Raw genomic sequence first — 20,287 nt, forward strand, 5'->3', positions numbered from 1 at the left:
AGATTTTATGACGTAATATTATATTTGATCGAAATTAGATTATGGAAATCTTTTTTTTTATTTTCGAAAAGTCGAAAGCAAGTTTTCGTAAAAATATCAACGAATAAAAACAAAGTTAAAATTCTTTTATTTTGAGGTAGACTTATCGGTTTTATTGAAAAGTGATTGAAATGTGACAGTTATTGATAATGTTTTGCTAAATATATTTTATACAGCTTTATATATAATAATAAAAAAAACACGATAGTGTTTTACGCCAAATATGTATATTATTTTTATGAAACATGCGCATATGTAACAAATCGTAATGCAACAATTATACAAAGTGAGAAATCTTACAAATAATCATACAAATACCCTTAAACTACATATTATTTTGCCAATTAATGGCGAATCAAGTTTAACAATTTCAAAACCATGAATGTTTATAAAAATGTTTGCACTATTAAGAAATGCAGACTTAATTCTAGAAAACATAAATCTAATAAATCTGACAATTATTTACTTTCAATTAAAATATATGATTTAATTAATTTTAAAATTGAAAAAAATGTATGATTACGATGAAGTTTTTAAATATCATAATTATCATAATAATTCATTATACTTAACGAGTAATACTTTAATGAAAGAAAAAGTCTATTACGATTACTTACGTCACACTATTTTTCAACAATCACGTATACTCGTACTTTAATAAAACGTTACACCAATCACGACTTTTCCGTCCGTATACGTGTGAATTTTGTACTTGCATTCATAGAAATTGGAACTTTCTCTCTCTTACGAGTCGGGCAGCCAGATTTGCAGAGGCAATTTGTTGAAAGCGGTGTTCAGGAATTCCTTAAAGTGCTTGGCGACACTAATGCTAGCCGCCGGTTTCATCTCCTCGATTATCTCTTTGGCGTTCTGATTCAAAAATTGATTCATCGCCTGGCCGATGACATTGTTGCCGTTCAAATGATCCGATATGCGGAATCTAGCTCGACCGAGGCTGAAGCTGATCAGCAATCGACTGATTTTCATGTAACGAACGCCATCCTTTATTTCCTCGACGCCTTGTATGCGAGCCATCGCCTTTAAGTCGCCTAAATGATCAAAGCGTTAAATAAGTATCGAGTAACGCGAGAAGAATATATCAAATGTGAATTAAAATAATAAAATTCACATTTATTATCAATTTGAGCAACTAAAAAGTTTTTTCTAAGAGTCACTCTATTATGCCTCATGAGAACTTACCGAACAATGCCCAGAAATTGCCATGACTTTGTATGGGGAAGAGGAGTATGTTCCCATCGATATCGTAGTTGCCGTGAACCTCGATCTTGGGTAATGTTAGGTGAAGGTCAATTCTATATGTCGCAACGTTTATTCGCACTTTGGTGACACTGTAATTTCCTGGTCCTATCGCGGTGATATTAGTGAAGATTGCTCGTACGCGCACCGGGCCTTGTCCATTTTCTATTTTCAGTTCGGGAATCACTAACGGTTCGATCGGAGGCAATTCCAGTTCTGGTATGCCTGTTGAAAAATTTATATTTGTAAAATAATTATAAATCTGATTAGTTGACAACGATTAATCAGAAGTTTCTATATACTCTGTTTTTACGTTATTCTCCCAATATCTTCGATCAATTTTTTTTCCTTTATATAATTTTTAGAGAAATCTTATGCTATCATTTAACAGTTTACTTAATTTAGATTTATTCACTATAATATCACCTTTTTAAAAAACTAAAAATAGCAGAAACGTGTGGATTAGCAGAAAAATAATCGAGACATTAGTCTTGTGACAGAATTGTGCGTGTAATTGTGTTGTAATACTTTTCTACGAAGCCCGCGACATTTTGGCTTAACCTGTTACATAAAACGTTATTGTAGGGATTTAAATCGTCAGTTGTACAAATTTTTACGATATTTGCGGAGTGAGCCGATGAAAGTTTACGCTCTTACGACATGGCAATATGCTTTATGTAACATTTGGTATTCACATTTTACTACCTACAGCTTCGTTAATTGGTCTTTGCGTTGCATTAATCGGCATTACATAAATTTGATAAAAAGAAAAGTGGAAATAAAAAATAATTCCGACTTCATAAAATAAATATATCGGGCGAATAAAATGCTTGCTGCATCAATCTTCTTTGTCAGAACTATTTGAGTATTTTGCAATAAATAGTGATATAAGCCATGTCGAAACTGATCATTTAGTTGCGCACTGAAACGTTAAGTCCAATATGGCAATGTATGTTTAACTCTAAGCGCCAAGGATCACGCTCCTTCGTTTTACATACGAATAATTAGTCAATATTACATAATTAATTGCTTTTTACGAAACAGGAAAAAAGAGCATCGATTTAATGATAGATCAAATGCTGGCAATCAGAATAGAAATCGAGCGTATTCGCATTAGGACGATTGCTTTGCGCGGACACTAATGTCACTTTCGTTATCCCGTCCGACACTCAAACAGTTAATGCTACAAACGCTTGAAATTTGTAGAATTTTGCTAAACAGAGAGAAGAAAAACTTATAAACTCATTCGTATAGAGGAAAATGCCAACATTTAATTAATAAATTTAGTTTCTTTTTTATTTCTAAATATTTTGCAAGATAAGATATCTATGAAAGATAAGTGTACGATAATATCAAATATTACATCATTTATCGCACATCCTTTTTAGTGCAACGACGAGCACTTGGCTAATTTAATGAATTATGATATATTTGCGACATGTGTGCATGCGCACGAGACGCATTTTACTCACCTTTCACCAGGTACGGCTGCATGTGAGTGAGCGCGTTAAGAAAGCACGAATCGATCTTTGGATCTTTCTTGCTGCATGGTATTATGTACTCGGCTGCAAGAAAAAAAAATTTGTTAACTGTAGGTGATTAGACGTGGCGCAAGAAGCATTATGTAATTAATAATAGGTGCGATAATAGTAATAACATATGATTTGACGTGTTGAGTAATAAATTAATCCTGAGATTTTATGAGCACTAGAATTATTGATAGTTACTATTGATTCTTAAGTACTTTTTTCAATACGGGTAGACATATTTATATCTTTTTAATTTAAATACGAGTCTACAAATGCTTTCTTATGACACACAAGATTTATTTGAATTGCAGATTCGCATATATCTATTCCAGATAATGTGTATTTACAGGATTCTTAATTTTCGCAATCTTTTCGATTTCATAGAAATGCTGAACTTCTATGATGCAAACTTTAAAATTCGAAATGAATCAAGAAAATATTGATTAAATAATTGTTGTGTCAAGATAGCCAAACTTCTTAAATTTTCCGCAATTTAGAATTCTTATTTTTCTGCATTTTGCAAAGTATTAATAATTAATGGTTTATATCAGAGTTGGCATCTTCTATAAATTGTAGCCTTAAAAGACTTAATAACTTGATTGATTTTTCTTCCATGTCGTGTATTTCGTCAATTAATTAATTGGCTTGTGCAATTATGCATATCATTTTAATCGATTATTTATTGATATATGTACTTAAGTAATTATTATTATTACATTATTATTCTAGAATTGTCAGCAATCTTTATAATGATTGTTAATGATCTCAATACGTTACTGTCATTATTAGAAATTATTATTGAAGAGCGATTAAGCCGCTAGATCAAATTATTAAATCGACGTCATTCTTTTTTTTTTGCCATAAGATCCTACTAATGATTAATTTATTATACTGGAAATTATACATGCACGGAATTGCATGTACATCCGTTCAGTGAATTCGTTCTGCAACGTCTTCCTGCTTCCTTTTATGCATTTTATGCAATCACTCTCACTTTCAGTGACCTCGCAAGGCTAACAATCAATTGATGCTATTGTATCAAGCCTAAATTTAAGAAATATTGATTGAAAAAAGCGGTGTACTTACGAATTTTTAAATGATACAGCTGTTCATCTGCTTTTTGGAGAAAAATTTTTCATTAATTAAAAATTTTATTTTATTTTTTTTTACATTTTAATGAAGAAAATAAGAACTCGTGACGACTTTGTATTCGTTAATTGTTCAACTTTTTGATAGTCTTCTTTGATGATCCGGACATTTTAGAATTTTAGCATGATATATATATATATATATATATATTAGGTTTTTATTAGGTTTCTTCGATCGAAAATGTTAATGTAAAGTAATTAATAATTAATAATTGCGGAAAGATTATGGTTGTAACAAAATTAAAATATCTGGTTTATACACAAAAATATATTTATTTTGCCAATATATATTAATTAATGAATTTTTATTTCTATCAAAACGTTTGGGTATTCGAATAGTGTGTGATGAGTAAAGCAATTGTAATATCATCCAACAACATAGGCTTTTTTAGAAGTGTTTTATTTGAAATTAAAAGAATGTCTTATATTTTGACATGCCATAACTCACAAATATTTTTAAAACGTGCAAAATTTGTAAATAATTGTTACAATATATCTAATAATTTTTTTGCCAAAATTCCTGAAAATAAGCTATATTTTTGCGCTTTATATCAGGCTTTTCTCGTAAAATCTATATCAACCAGCAGGGACACATTGATTTCTTTGTATCAATATTATGTCTCGCATAAGAATCTGGACCATCTGACGAATCACTGGCATACCTATTACGTCTTCACTTTCACTCGGGATACCCGCTTCTAATTGATTATGCGAATATTTTGCATGCGCAAAATGAAAGAAAAAGAAGGAACAGGTGCAATGTAATATTTGATGATCAAAAATATAAGTACTATAAAAAAAGAAAATAAATAAAAAAGGTATAAAAAAATGCATTTTTTTATGCTTTAAAAACTATTGTGAAGAAAATCTTACCTTTATTTTGCAATAGAATATTATTAATTACTAGTTTTTGCTGAATGATTTTTTTTTACTGGATTGTTAAAGTTAATTTGTTCAGAAAATTAAAAATTTTGATAAATTATTCTGCAGAAAAATATTTTATAATGGACTTTTATAATAAACTTTTAATAACATTTAATAATATTTATTGTAGTATTTTTTGTTCTCCAGAAAAATGAAAAAAGTAGAGATTTTCAGAATTTTTTTCCTTTATTGTGTAAAGTTCACTTTGGAGTCTGATTTCCGGTTTAATATTTGTGTCGAAGAAATGTCATCATTTTAGTACTACGTAAAGTATACAGAGTACAGAATTGGCAATGTTTTGTGCACGTTGTTGTAATACCGACTTTAACCCAGTACTTTCTCCAGACGATTGCCGCTGATCCACGACACAGGAATTACGTAATCTCTGACATAACCTTCGCCACGCCGTCAAGAGACATTACGCCATATCCCGAGACATTATATCGGCGAAAACCAATGTGCGCGTCGTTTCACATTACATTCGGAAACGCGAATTGTTTCTCTAATTTGATTACTATTATACTCTTAGGAGTGGCGAAATTTGGCATGCTTTTATAAATATAAATTTTTGCTTGAAGAACAGTGTGATGGATAGTAATATAAAAGATATCGCGGCAACTATTTTATATTTAATAAAATTTTTTATACAAAAATTCTACGTTTAGTCTCGATTTTAACTTTTAGTGTCAAAATTTCTAAATTTATTTATTATTTTGAATTTTTTGCAATTAATATTTTTAATTCATAAACTTTTGAATTTTCTCTAAATATTCTGATATTAAATAATAATTAATAAGTACATACAATTTTTACTATTATGATATCAAAATAGAAAGTTATATTTTTTGACAAAATTGTATTTATTAAAAACCAAAAAATAAATTATCTAAATATTTTGATAGGAAAAATCATGATTTACTATTTTTTTGGGAAGTGCTTTGCTAATTCTGATCGTCGATAAACATTCTCGCTCTATTTATAATAATTATAGATAAGAATTTATGTAAATTTATATTTTTATGTATCAGTTTTTTATATGTGCTGGCTATGACGTCTATGATTATAATAATTTTTACGGTTGATTCACTTATAATTGCCGACAATAATTATGTATGAGAATGTATATATGTAGCAAGATTATATATATGTAGCAAAATATACGATATATTTTAGATATTATTTAAAATAATATATTATTGAATCAAGATGTTAACATTCTAATCATAAAATTTGCAATTTGCGGAAATCAACTCTAGCTTTGATCAAATTTTATCGCGAAGAAGTTTGCGTGGTTACAGGTGGATAGTCGCAAATGTAATCAAAACAACGGGCTTCCGTCACGTAATCGTATATTGTACGTGTTCATTGTTTGTCTGTGTTCATATTTCTTCAGATTATGACGAAAGAGAAAGGCAGATACGCTCGAGATGTTTGGCGGAAAATGCGAATGAAAACACGAAGTAAGATTATACCTGCGCGTAATCATTTCCTATTATTTATTACACATATTTATCACAAATGCATAAAAATATGAAGCAAAAATTGACTTTTTAAAATTAAGAAATATATAGTTTAAGATATTAAATTATTGATAATAATTATTAGCAATAAAAACAGTAACAAACTTTTCTTGAAATGCGCGGCACATTAATTTCTTTTTTCGTGATGTTTTACTTTTAGATTCCAATAACATTTATCGAATAATGGCATAATATTTTAAAAATTGCAACTATTCTGAGATTAAAGTGCAACTAAAAATTTTAAATTGTATTAATATTATAAATAGCAGTAATAATACAAAATTAAAATTATGACTCTTACTTTTTGTTACTTAAGAAAGTAGAATAGAAAATCTTTTAAATTTGAATAAATTGAGCATTTTAAGTTTGAATAATATTTGACATAGTATTCCGAATATGCGGAAATATTAACGTTTTCAAGAGTTGTTAGCTATTTGAATTGCAATTTCGATGGAAAGTAATCTTCAGTATCTGCACGTATTACAGCGTCATCTGATCATGGATGATCAGATAATTAATGAATATTACCACGGCGATATCTATGACTCACAAGCTCGCGCAATGCATAGCAATCAATACAGCGTTTCTAGCAACACTTTGGAGGATAAAGTGTACATATTCAATTCGGAGAAAAATATTACACATGACTTACGGATAGCGAAATTCGGCTCTTTGAGCCCGTTGTTAGCCTCCGTGACGTTCTTATCCTCGCAGGACACGAAACCGCCAAGACAGCAGAATCCTAAGAGCAGGACGAAAGCTATCCTCGCGGAGGCCATCCTGACAGCGCTCTTTTTCGGGAAATACGACACTCCTCACTTTCTCGTTCTGATTATGTCTGCAAAAATGCGAATAGAGATCCTTAGCGATCACGCCGCTGCGATCGATTAGCCCTCGCGAGGGACACTTGCAAGAAGGCACTAAGGTACATGTAATGTACTTTTAACTGAAAAACCGGCAGCGTTTCTGGCACGAGGGTGAAACAAGAAACATAATCGTGATGGGTATACAATATCGTTATAATCGAGAGAGAAAAAAAAAATAAACGCGAGATAAGGAATGCAAAAGGATGGAAGGGTCCCACCGACTGCTGGATAGATACGTACTTTGTGATAAACTAAGAACAAGACCGGTTCATATTCTGTCTTATATGCGCGGAGTCCCCCTACTCCGAAAAGGTGCCACTACCGCCCGCTGCCCGCCTCTTTCTACATCTACCACGTTCAGCACCGATCGTTTTTAATATTTTACATATACATAAAATTTACATGTACAATTGCGATAAATGTATCATTAATGAACTATCACTGTTCGATTTATAGCGTAATTTTATATTTACGACTAACAGAATTCTTTGTAAACGTGCTGGTATCTTTGTAACATTTTTTTTCTTTTGCTTTATGATTTATTTTTTCAATAATATTATTTTATGATTTACCTTGACATCATATTGCGACAACTTATCACTATTTTTACACATTTATTTTAAAAATTTTTGTAATTTTAATTAAGGGATAATTAACTAAAAAATATATTTGTATTTTATTATTATATACTAATACTATTTTTATTATTATGCTATTATTAATACTATTTTTATTACTATATACTAATGAATGCTGTCGCAGTTATAAAATACATAGAATCTAAAAAGGAGTTGAATTGTTTTATATGACATTGAAATTGAACATTGAAATTTTAACATTGAGAAGGTTAATAACATTGAGAAGGTTAATAACATAGTTTGTAGCAAGGCTGCTATCAATTGGCAATGATATCATTAATAAAAGATTGTGCTCATTAATTATGCATTCTGTAAATTCGTACTTTTTGCAAAAAGTAAATCTATGAAATTTGATTTGATTAAGAATTCTTATCAAATCAAATCTATTTCTTAAGAAATAAGATTTAGACGAAGTTCATAAAAAGTATTTATTACAAATTCCTATTTTTATCTTACAAGATTTATATGATTCCATTGAAACTCACAAGAAATGGCACAATAATATTTGTTGAGTTTTCTTGATTTATGAAAAAAATTAATTGCAGTATTTTAATTAGACGATTAGAAAGAAACAAAATGAGATATTTCGTATATTGCACAAATAAATTTTAGAGTGTTAATGCTAAAGTTATTATTTTAAAATTTTAAATAACGTGTATAGGATAATTTAGAATATTTATTTTACGATAACAGAAAATTTGTATTTAGTTAATGCTTTTATTTATCTCTTAAAAGTTGTAGGTTTTGAATGTAGTAATAAGTAGTAATAAGAATGTAATAGGTAATAAAAAGTGACACGAGGTAATTAAATAAGTAATAAAAAGTGTCATTAGGCAATTAAATTGCTTTTGTTTATAATAGTTCTATAATAGTTGAAATTTGAAGTCCAAGGAGCTAAGATTGGAAAATAATTGCAATTTTAATGTCTGCAATTTTATGAAACGTTTTCTGAAATAAATTATTTTATTATATATTGATTATTATTTAAAAACTTATTTCGTGCTTTATCTAACTATGTTATTCGTGTTTATTAACAATATCAGTTTTGTTCAATTTCATAAAAATGTGAAAAAACAAGATTTTTAGAAGATTTTTTTGTACGAGTTCAAAATAATGCCGAAGTAACTTGGCCGAGATGCAGCGCAAACCACTCGAAACATCAACAAAGTGTAGAACGAGAGAAACGCTTATGCCCTATCTACACCAAAGGATAATCCTGCTTGTGACTCATCCGAGCGAGTAATGTAGACGACCGAAAATCATACTGAAGTTGGTTTTCAATCGTACCAACTCAAAAAAGCAAATCACTCATTAGAATATTTGCATATAAAAAGCAAAAATATTTCTATAAAAAATAATCTTCTGTCGAACAGAATAACAATTCGAGTTACCTTAGATCGGATGAAAGTTTGTTTTATAGGTCAGGTACTGAAATTATTACCGGTTTTAAAGTCAACGGTACCAATATAACAACACTAAAATTGTACTTAGTGTAGACGGGCGAAAGTGATCGGATGAGCCACAAGTAGAATTATCCTTCGGTGTAGATAGGGCATTACGAACGAATTGATTTAAAACATTTTCTGATAAAGACGTTAGCCTTGTAGATCGTGAGGGTCGTGGGCAACCTTCTTTAGCGGACAATGATCCATTGAAGTGGTGGAAACCAATCCACGTACAGTTCGTGATCTTGTGGAAGAGTGGAAAAAAACAACAACTGAAGGCCATTAGAAAGTAATCAGGAAGAGAAAAAAGGGCTCGGAAAGTGGATTTTTCTATGTCAGTTGATCGTCGTCTAAAGAATGTTGTTCGTAACCTTCACGATTTTCAAGGGTAACATCTTCAGCGTAAAATTTTTGAATCAATGTTGGACTGTTTGTTAACACTTCACTCGTTCTACACTTCGTTGATATGAGCTGTTTACGCTGCACTGCGCCCAAGCTTGAACTCATAGAAGAAAATCTTCCGAAAACCTTGTTTTTCTATATTTTTCCAACGGTCTAAAATTGAGCAAAACAGATATTGTTATTAAACACAAATAACATAGTTAGATAGAGCACGAAATAAGCACGATATAATCAATTATATAATAAAAATATTTATATATTTGTAAGTTATTTTATCAAAATACGTTTCATAAAATTGCAGAAATACCGCAACCAATACCGCAATTATTTTCTGGTCAACGTAATATATATTTTTTTACAAAATATATAGTATATATAGTGTAGTATATTTAAAATATGGTAAAATATAATATATAATATAGTTAATTATATATACGACAGCTTTTGTTGAAAGATATCTTTTTTAATATATCTATACGACAGTTTTATGTACAAATATTTTATAGAAGAGTTTTATAGAAATAGTTTACAACTTTTTTCATAGTTCTTTAGTCCCACTTGGTGCCATTTTCTGATATCATATTTTTTTGTAGAAAGTATATGTAATAGCTTTTTTGAAAATTTTAATATATACGACTAGTTTTTTCAAAAGGTTTTGATATATACGACAGGTTTTTTTGAAAGGTTTAATATATACGACAATTTTTTTGAAAGGTAAAACAATACTGTTTTGTTTTGTGATAAAATTGATTGGAAATTATAAATGTTGAAACTAATTTAGAATCTGTCAAAAAAGCACACGTTTCAAGACTCTAGTATGATTTGTCTAAAATAAATAAAAGTAAATATGAAAGTTTAATATTTCTGTTCTATGTATCCTAAATTAGTTCCAACAATATTTATAATTTCCAGTCAATTTTATCTGTCAAAAAAGCACACGGCTCAAGACTTCAGTATAATTTGTCTAAAATAAATAAAATTAAATATCAAAGTTTAATATTGTTCTATGTATCCTTAATTAGTTTCAACAATATTTATAATTTTCAGTCAATTTTATTTTGTGTATTACAAGGTTTCTTGTAAAGTTTATGTTTATAATTTTTGTTTCCTATTTTCTATGGATATACAATTGACTGGAAATTATAAATATTGGAACTAATTTAGGATAACTACAAAAAGTGACTTATGCTATATTTTTTTATATATAAAATTGACTGGAAATTATAAATATTGTTAGAACTAATTTAGAATACGTAGAACTGAAATATTAAACTTTAAGATATTTAATTTTATTTATTTTAGACAAATCATACACTAAAGCTTTTTGACAGAATGTATGGTAAAATTAAAATACAACACTTATAACCTATATACATATACACTTATTTCACTTAATACACTTATAACGAATTTGATCACTCGCATTACACTGCACTACACTGCTCTGGTGAACACTAATAAAAAACTGGTGAACACTAAGCAGCCTTGAGTGTGCACCAGTGCAATGTAGTGCGAATGGCCCAATTCGCTATTATTCTTTTGAAAATGTGTCAAAATCTTCTGAAAGGATATTTGGTAATAAGCGCGGCTATCTGTGATAGCGCTACCAACACAAACCTAACTATCAACATATCAATAGCCATCTAGTGTAAAAAATGATAACTGTACATCCTAGAAAATTAATAATAATTTTTGACATTTCGACTTTGGACTTTTATATGTTTATTTATAGAGCACGTAGAGCAAAAACAAGAATACTTTTATTATATATTTTGGGTATGCGCTATCGATTGAGGCTATTATCAACTCTATCGGCTCAGGCATTATTGAATTCCGATAATCTCGGCTCTCTGGGCTCTTTGGGCTCGCGTAAAGATACACGTTTGGTCTCGCGCTGCGCGTGCACTTGGCGCGAGACACTACCGTGTCTCTTGATAAAGTTCCATTGTTTCTTCCGCTCTGTTTTCTTTGTGTTTCTTGAATTATATGCAACGTAAGAATGAATTACATGAAAATGCAAAGCAATTTGCATTTTAATAAATAAATCGATCGCATTGCAGCAATTATTCCATATTTGTATAATTGCATTTTATGCGCTATATTGTAATAATTTTTTGTGAAAATAAAAAAGTGATTAAATTTTCTCTTTATCTTCTATAATCATTAGAAATGTAAAATACATGGAATGCCTAATAATGTTACTTATACTTCTGTCTGTGTGTGTGTGTGTGTTTCAAAAATATAAATATTAAATATTTTACAAATACAATATAATAGAACAGCATTAAGAGTCGTCACAGGATTTTAGTGCAAAATTTTTAATTTTTCTTAAAGAAATTAATTAAATAGTTTACAGTTAAATATTTTAAATATAAATATAAAGTTTGATTGTTTCTTCGAATTTATCTTTCGCAGAACTTTGTTTTCTTTGTGTTTCTTGAATCATGTATAACGTAAGAATGAATTACGTGGAAATGCAAAGCAATTTGCATTTTAATAAATAAATCGAACGCATTACAACAGTTATTCTATATTTGCATAATTGCATCTTGTGCGTACATTACAATAACTTTTTGTGGAAACCAAAAAAGCCTTGCTTGCGTTAAATCCTTGCTTTATCTTCTATAATTATTAGAAATACATATAAAATAAATAAAATGCCTAATGATGCTACTTGCGTTTCTGTTTTAAAAATATAAATGTTAATTGTTTTAAATGTAAATATTAAATATAAGTAATTAATGTCAAAATGTATGTAAATAAATAATTGCATTACTATATTATCACTCTTAAAAATATTGTTATATATTTATTTATTATTATTTATTTTTTATATTAATTACACAATGTTTATTATTTCTATGTTGCTTATTTTGTAAAAAACAACTAAATATTATATAAATACATATTTACTACTAAGTGTGGAGAATTATAATTATTCGTATAATGCGATAAAATGTCATAAATGCTTACTAAGAAATGTGACTTGACAGAATTTACGGAAAAAACTTGACGAAAAAAAGTAATAATACAGATGTACGTAACATAATTTTTGCTTAAGACTAAATCCGTATGAAAATGTGAATAAAATGATAAAAAAATCATACTTTTTAAAAAATAAGATATATGGAAATACTGTTTTTCCATGCAAATAGTTTAATATCATGAAGTGTGTTGTTCCAACGCTTCAAGAATACGATCGAACGAGTTCCGACAGCCTGAGAGATGATTTTCAGGTGTGCGAGTATGTAATAATGGTCAGCGGTTTGAAGGAAACTTAATTGATTAGACGTGGATGTATCACACAATTAATTTGAATATATTGTATGTTATATACCAAGCATAATATTACATGTATAAGATGGATGAACATTTTTGTGAATACGATATATGCAATTATTAAGACATAATTCTTTATAAGTATAAGTTTCAACAATTAAATTTATTTAAAAAAATATAGTTGCTATCAAAAAATAAATAACTATCTAATTCAAGAAAAAATTATATTGGAATTAGTGTTTTCTGTGGTGAAGCAAATTGCTAAATTGCCTCTGCAAATAAATGATCTAAATACACACTTTTATAGGCTTTTTTTATCATACTGCAATTAAAATGCTGACGTGATGCTGGTGTGATGTCAGCAAATACTGTACAAAATCTAGATTACATATGTATGTATTTTTTTTAAATTAAAAATTATACATATCAGAGTTTGACATACTTACTGTAGCATAGTTTTAAAGATACAGGCACATATTTAAGCTGCAGAAGATTTATTTTCTATGTTTAATTCGTTTTTATCGTTTGTTTTTGTTCAAAATAATAAACAAGTTTACACTTTAAGCTGTCACATTGTTAAAATCTTACAATTTTAAACTATATTTAAGGGAATTTTTGACAAATTATCTTTTATATTTTTTAAATTAATTGTAAATAGATATATTCTTTTATTTTATACAATTATATATTTATTAACTATTATTAATTATAAATATATTAATCAACTTATTATTAATTATAATTAAGTTAATCAACTCTTATTTTTAAAAATAAAATTAAATATATTTATTTAATTACAAATTTATTTATAAAATCTTAATAACTGTAAAAAATAAATATAAAACAACAATATATTTAAGGTGGCAACAACGTGTCCAGCGGAAATTTGGAATAAATCTTATTCGCAAATGTCTTAAACAATTCTGAAACTGTATTCTCGAGAGCTGGCTTTATTTCGGCCGCTACCATTTTCCAATTATTATTCAAAAAGAGATTCATAGCATCGGACAGAGTATTATCGCCATTAAATAAATTCTCCAGATTTATGTTGGCATGTCCAACGTCGAAGTCCACGTAAAAGTCGATCACGCGATAATGAGTCTCGTCAGTGTTTTGAGATTGATAACGTTCGCCTTGGATGGTGGCTACGACGTCGATATCCGTGAAATTGCCACGCGCCAATCCGTTTCCGGTTATGGGTAACAACAGGATTTTTCCCTCCATGTTATAGTGCGCGATCATTTCAAGACGTGGAAGATGCAGTTTTAATCTAACGCGATTCTTATCGACGTCAACTCTGAAAAAGACAGCACGCAATTAATGCAATTCTATCAGTATAGTCAAGTTTTTTACAATGAGAAAAAAGTTTACCGAGCTTGTCATTTCAATTTAAATAAATTTAAGCTTGCTTCTAAATTCAGCCTATCACTAGACTTACTTGACGCTCTTTAAAATGAAACTCGTTCCGCCTTGAACCTCGATGTCGGTATACGTCGATTTAATGGAAATTGGACCAGCCATCTGACTGATTTCGATCCGCGGCACGCGAAGCGGCTCGCAAGGTGGTATTTGTAATGCTGGAATGCCTGTCTTCAAGTAAGGCCGTAACGAGTCGATGCTTCGTTTTACGCATTCGTTCAGATTCGGATCGCTGCGGTGACATATCTTCAGAAACGTCGCTAAAAAAAGTATTCTGCAATTTTACTCGCAAATTTTGCCATACAGTAACATTTGTACAGCGTTTACAAATTGTTGAAAGACACATTAAAATTTTGAAATTATTTGCTACACGCTATTTTATTGAGCATAATTGATGTGGACATAAGATATCGGGTGGAAAATTTCAGTTTTATGGAATATTTTTATAAGATAAACGTCTTGTGATGATCGCATATTGCGTTAAAATAATATGATATGATTCTCTTTGGAAAGATTAAATATTAATTTTGTTATCCATTTTATAAAGCGATCACACAGTAGTACTTACGTATATTTCGAGATTTTACTGCAACAATGCTGGCTGTTATAAATAAGAATGCAAGAATATTCGCATTGATGTGCATTGTGGCTGCGATGAACTCCACGCGTAGAATAACTCATCGGTGCGCCAAAATGCTGAATATACATATGTGTGAATTTTACAATCAATTGGCAATGCGCTGATTGTGCAATTTCGAGATTTCACCTTACGTTGTACCTTTTTCACTTGATGAACTAATACGCTTGTTTTTAACTCGTGAAGTAATTTATTTTTCGTTTTCGTGACACAATTAAATTTACGTTCATGCAATAAAGGCGCAATTTAATTTTCAATATTTTTACCAATGCTCTGACTCTTCGAAACAAGAAATTTATTCAACGTGATTTGTGATAACGATCTATCGTGATCGCAGGCGGGAGGCCGTCGGAGGACCTTGCTCTGTATTAGATCATTGCGCAATGGAGGAATTTAAGGAAATGTCATGCGCGCCGAAGAAAATGTATCAACGTCTGACTAAGCCACTTACAATTAGTTAGCCAGCATCATATAAGATTGGTCCATGGCCCAGATCGTCTATATCCTTCCACGATCAACTATAAAAATGCCCTGCGAGTGCATCGCCGACTTGCAGTCAGCCTATGCTTGCGCGCATATCCTTCGATTCTTCTCACATATTAATTGACTGATCTCGCAAAATATCGGCACTTTCAATATGCTGCCTAAAATCATCGTAGAACTAACGACGCGCAATCTATGTTGAATGGAATGCTGATATGCACAATCATCGCGTGCATCTTGTTGATATTCGTCGTCATCAGTATCGTACTAGTGTTAATTTATAAACCGATCTACGTTTGGGAGATTGACATACCGTATTGAAGAATCTGAAAAATATTTCTCTAAATTCTGCGTTCGTAATAAATTTGATATTTTCTGTCAACGAATTTGGAGGCCACGATTGCTTTGTGAAATAACCAGCCATCAAATCGACAAAATGAGAAGACCGATGGAACGGAATGTGCTTCACGTGCTTCTGATACTTTTCACAGCGACGCTGGCGAGATGCGCTTTGCTGGAGATGTCTCGGATGCTCTGGAACAGGACGGTGTCCGGAGGTCTGACGAAGGTAGGCAGACTGGACCCGTTGAGAGTGCCGGTGATCAAGGTGGATCAGTCCGAAGGCGACACCAATTACAGAATAATCCTGAGAAATCTGGAGATCGTCGGTCTCAACGAGTCGACTTTGGAGAGCATCTACGTAGCTCGCGGCGCACCGAAGTCTAACTTGAGCGAGCTCGAGGCTGGATATGTGAGTTACAGCGACCTCAGAGACGTGGATTCTGTCAAGTATCAATTTCACACTATGATGAGGGAACCCAGTGCGCCGAGGGAGAGCTTCGAAACCGTGATTTCGCCTGTGAATCGCGCCACTGACATCAGGCCCTCATCGCGCTATCAAGAAGGTCGCTTCGACAGATTGCAACAGGATCAATACGGCTCCAGGATATACGAACACAATCCGCAATACGACCGACAGATACCTTTTCGACCTGACGCGACGTCCGATGGCTTTTACAGAGGCAATTTGAGAGCAACGAGCGACGATGGGGCTGGAAACTTCGGAAAGCGTCCGGCTTATGTTCAATCCGCTTATGCACAGAGAGCGAGAGACTTCCGAGGACATCAAAGAAGTTCGTACGACGAAGACTGCGAAGGTACAGCGGGCTCACAATTCACTGGAAATCCGAAAAACAGCCGGCAGTACGAACAACGACAAAGTGGCAGACGAGGCGAGGATGTCGAAGTGAGATTGCAATTTTAATTTATTTTATATATTATAATTTATAATTAATTTAAATAAAAATCAATCTTTTTTAATTAACACAAATAAGAAATTAGTAAAATTATATTATATAATCTTCTTACGTAAGTCGTGTAATTTTCAAAACAGAATAGTAGTAAGATAAGTTGTAAGATAATATGCAGCGACTTTCAAGCCACAAAATTTGAAAACAGGTTTCTGCATCGGAAACAGTGGAGACTAGGTTGAAAAATCGGGGTGATGCAAGAGCGCCTGCGTTGTATAACAGAGAACAGTTTCCGCAATCGGATATCGTAGCTTCAGGCAATTCTAGATTATCGACAGATAGAATGAAAGAGCGATCGGGGTATATCGATATTGTCTACGCGGATGATAAGGCTAACGGAAGCGTAAAACATTTCGGAAATCTGGGTGTCGATTCCAAAGAGAATCGACGAGTATATGGCACCGAGGATGTCATAAAGGTATTATTATTTTATTTGTAAGTTTATAATCAAAGAGATATATTTTTATTAAACAGGCAAATTTATCTATTTGGCCAAACAAATATTTTTCAAAATTATTAATTTTTTATATAAATACATTTTATCTTCTTTTAATAATAGTATTATTACATACTATTTTTAAAATATATTTTTATCTTATTTTATATTAACAAACTGAAATTAATTATTATTCATACTTTTTATCAAAATTGTTAAATTTTTTATAAAACTTATAAGCTCCAATTTAATTTTTAAATTTTGTATTCCACAGTCTTATATTTTTAATTCTGAATTTTTCTTAAGCTTCTTGAAAAATCGTGTTATAGAATATTCGGGATAGCACAAGATTTATCATATACAATTTCACGGAAGGCGAAGCCTTGAGGAAAAGAAACGACATAGTTAAAGCTGCTATGGAAGCTAAAAGATTAAAAGATTTAATGAGGTATGCGAAAAGCTATCAGGAACAACAAGGATACTTTGAGGAAGGCATGCAGTTAATCTATCATTACGGCGGAATGAACGTGAAAGATGATAGCGTTTCCCAGAATATAAAGCTCAACGACACCAAGAGAATAAAGCGGGCGCATTCTGAAGAAGTAGCTGAAGTAAGATCGACCATTTATTTAACTGCATAGATTTACTCAATAAAAAATAAATTGTTTAAAGTGTTCTTTAATATTGTTTTATGTATCCGTAAATTAATGAAAGAGAATTTTCACATGCTATACGCTCTAAATATATTCTAGGATGACGTGATGCATGTGATTTTGAGAATACGCGTGCCGTTACTTCGCGTAAAGTCTCAGTATACACTTACGGGCAAGGTGGGAAGAGAAATGTTACGTGGCAACGGCCTGTTCGCTGGAAACTTTAGTAAGAAAAATAATCGCACAAATCATTACGAAATTTTGTGTGAGATTGTAAAGATAGAAATGATAATAATATACTTTTGTTATGCTAATAGCTGAGGTAGTGGGTGATTTCACGCTAGAATTGAAGAAAATCAACGAAGAGCTAATGATCGTTCGCGCTGCCAGAGCGAAACTATCCTCCAAGGACAAGAAGATTAGTCTGCAAGGTATAAATGAGAAGGGGCCAGTACAAGCTATTCTCAGTCACGGTAAGTAACACTAATAATTGCATTATTAAGCGAAAACGTATCTAATCTTTTTTTCAAATTAATTATTCTGATTTAAAAAAATATTTCTTAACATAGCACAAATTTTCCAACTGAAACATTTACACATTTCGTTGAAGAGGCTGTCCAAAATAATTAAGTTGCATCTTAAAAGTAGCATAAAAACTAATTTTATAATTTATGAAATCTTCATTATTTAGAAATAGTCGTGTTATGAAATAATGTTGAAATATTCATCTCCTTAGCTTGCTACGATATCGACTACATATTTCAAACTAAATAATCAAATTTCAATATTATTTTATTTTATTATTTTCAAAGAAAATAAAATATTAGTGGTCGATATTTTTCCAATCAACCGGTAAGATAAATCAATCGGTAACCGGTCGATTGTAAGACCGATCCTTGACGATTGCGCGAAGACGCATTTGTTTCTGTTACGTATTTCTTCCGTAATTACTTGGCAGAATAAAAAGTCGGATTCTTTCGTGGAAAGTCGTCTCCAAACCACGACACGCGATATGGCGATACCTCTTATCGAACAGGCAATCCCACGACAATTATATAAAAAGTACATAGCGGAGAAAAGTGCAATATCGCGAAGGATGTCGCGCCGTATTCTAAATTCTACACCGCGCGCCCGTTTGTCACCGTGATCTCGAGAACGAGTAGAAACGAGAATGTGACCGCGCGCACTGTATCGCGACATCGCGGAACGTCGGAGCCGAGATCGCCGCTGAGTAAAAGTCCGCCTCCGCTTTCTTGCGACCGAACGTGCCCGTAACGAACCGATCTCGCGCGCGAGATATTAACTCGATTAATTTCTCATTCACGCTGACTTTCATCCTTTACAGGTTTAATGGCTGCGGAGGCAGTCGCCGCGATGCTCGCTGACGACTTCGCGACCAAAGGTCTCAGCGAAAAAACAGCCGACGCGCTGATCTATAGGATGTACAAGGATTTACCGGTTAATTAATCGATTTGCTTGGCTGGTCAGGTATTCGGAAACGGTCGAGAACTTTGCGCCTCCGGTTCTGTTCGCCGATTTCACGTATACTTTTTTATTATAGACGTTTAATTATTTATTCAATTCACTTCTTTATTTGCAAATTTGTCCGGATTTATTTATTTATTATTAGAATATTGATTTATTTGTTTAGAGGTTACAATTTTAAATTACAATGATGTGCTTTAATAGCGTCTATTAGCATTGTGCACGCGCGTTTATCACTTTCCCTACAATTTATTTTTCTTTATTTATTTATTTGCATATTGAATAAATATTGTATACGCAAGGTATTTTAATTTAGAATGAATGGGTATTTTAACGTTACTTCCGTTGAAGTAAACGTGTGTCAATAAAATAATTCTTAACAGGAGAGAAGAGAAATATCTCGTCGAAACTTTTCCTTACACCACGCACGGAAGAGAGATGAGCCGATATTTTTTTGCGTAATCGCATTTGGGAAATTCAAGTTCTATTCTTGATTCAGCCGTGGGGAAAGTCGCGTGTCTTGTGTTCCGGAGTTCTACATAAATAGCTCTACCTTGGGTTTACATAATAATTTAATCTACATATTAATTTAATCTGTGCAAACAGGTTTATTTTTAATTGTTCATTTGCAAGTAATTACACAATAGTGCATTTTGGACTCACAATAATTGAAGAACGTAGACTTTTTATAAATAAATCTTGATCGAATCAACTTTTCAGTATTCGCAATCGTTTACTGCAAACGTTTTTTTTGATTGTTCTGTGAGCGTTATTTTTTACAAATTTTATATTATACGGGAAAGGATTGGGTAACATC

The 20,287-nt window shown here is 31.5% G+C and overlaps 3 protein-coding genes across 4 annotated transcripts in view; 1 reads left to right on the plus strand and 2 right to left on the minus strand.

Moving 5' to 3' along the window:
* The window catches only part of LOC105670450 (uncharacterized), a 45,199-nt gene extending 24,999 nt beyond the window's left edge, over positions 1-20,200 (plus strand). The window contains exons 4-9 of the mRNA XM_012363979.2: positions 15,441-16,832; positions 17,045-17,314; positions 17,662-17,943; positions 18,085-18,211; positions 18,303-18,458; positions 19,331-20,200. Coding sequence (XP_012219402.1) covers positions 16,023-16,832; positions 17,045-17,314; positions 17,662-17,943; positions 18,085-18,211; positions 18,303-18,458; positions 19,331-19,452 — 1,767 coding nt within the window. The 5' untranslated portion in view covers positions 15,441-16,022 and the 3' untranslated portion in view covers positions 19,453-20,200. The remainder of the gene's footprint in view (positions 1-15,440; positions 16,833-17,044; positions 17,315-17,661; positions 17,944-18,084; positions 18,212-18,302; positions 18,459-19,330) is intronic.
* On the minus strand, positions 248-7,524 carry LOC105670462 (protein takeout-like). 2 transcript variants are annotated; one of them, XM_012363994.2, is made up of 5 exons: positions 7,358-7,524; positions 7,070-7,255; positions 2,769-2,861; positions 1,240-1,521; positions 248-1,088 (listed from the first exon to the last, which is right to left on the minus strand). In XM_012363994.2, the coding sequence occupies exons 2-5, from the start codon at positions 7,194-7,196 to the stop codon at positions 784-786; spliced, it is 807 nt and encodes a 268-aa protein (XP_012219417.1). In that variant the 5' UTR covers positions 7,197-7,255; positions 7,358-7,524; the 3' UTR covers positions 248-783. The 2 variants fall into 2 exon arrangements, with proteins under 2 accessions (XP_012219417.1, XP_012219416.1); XM_012363993.2 differs by having other exon boundaries at positions 7,070-7,524.
* Positions 13,815-15,157, minus strand: LOC105670451 (protein takeout-like). Its single transcript, XM_012363980.2, has 3 exons — positions 15,035-15,157; positions 14,486-14,726; positions 13,815-14,344 (listed from the first exon to the last, which is right to left on the minus strand). The coding sequence occupies exons 1-3, from the start codon at positions 15,108-15,110 to the stop codon at positions 13,903-13,905; spliced, it is 759 nt and encodes a 252-aa protein (XP_012219403.1). The 5' UTR covers positions 15,111-15,157; the 3' UTR covers positions 13,815-13,902.
* Positions 20,201-20,287: the final 87 nt, after the last annotated feature.

The sequence above is a fragment of the Linepithema humile genome, chromosome 1, assembly GCF_040581485.1.
Source record: "Linepithema humile isolate Giens D197 chromosome 1, Lhum_UNIL_v1.0, whole genome shotgun sequence".
NCBI lineage: Eukaryota > Metazoa > Arthropoda > Insecta > Hymenoptera > Formicidae > Linepithema > Linepithema humile.

What these genes read in the sequence shown, in the direction of transcription:
- LOC105670462 (XM_012363994.2), bottom strand. Translation starts at nt 7,196, where the DNA reads ATGGCCTCCGCGAGGATAGCTTTCGTCCTGCTCTTAGGATTCTGCTGT. An exon ending in GCAGCCGTACCTGGTGAAAG is followed by an intron (nt 1,522 to 2,768) that starts GTGAGTAAAATG and finishes ATTTTTCAACAG; the next exon opens with GCATACCAGAACTGGAATTG. An exon ending in CAATTTCTGGGCATTGTTCG is followed by an intron (nt 1,089 to 1,239) that starts GTAAGTTCTCAT and finishes TTGATCATTTAG; the next exon opens with GCGACTTAAAGGCGATGGCT.
- LOC105670451 (XM_012363980.2), bottom strand. Translation starts at nt 15,110, where the DNA reads ATGCACATCAATGCGAATATTCTTGCATTCTTATTTATAACAGCCAGC. An exon ending in AGTAAAATCTCGAAATATAC is followed by an intron (nt 14,727 to 15,034) that starts GTAAGTACTACT and finishes TACTTTTTTTAG; the next exon opens with CGACGTTTCTGAAGATATGT. An exon ending in TTCATTTTAAAGAGCGTCAA is followed by an intron (nt 14,345 to 14,485) that starts GTAAGTCTAGTG and finishes TGTCTTTTTCAG; the next exon opens with AGTTGACGTCGATAAGAATC.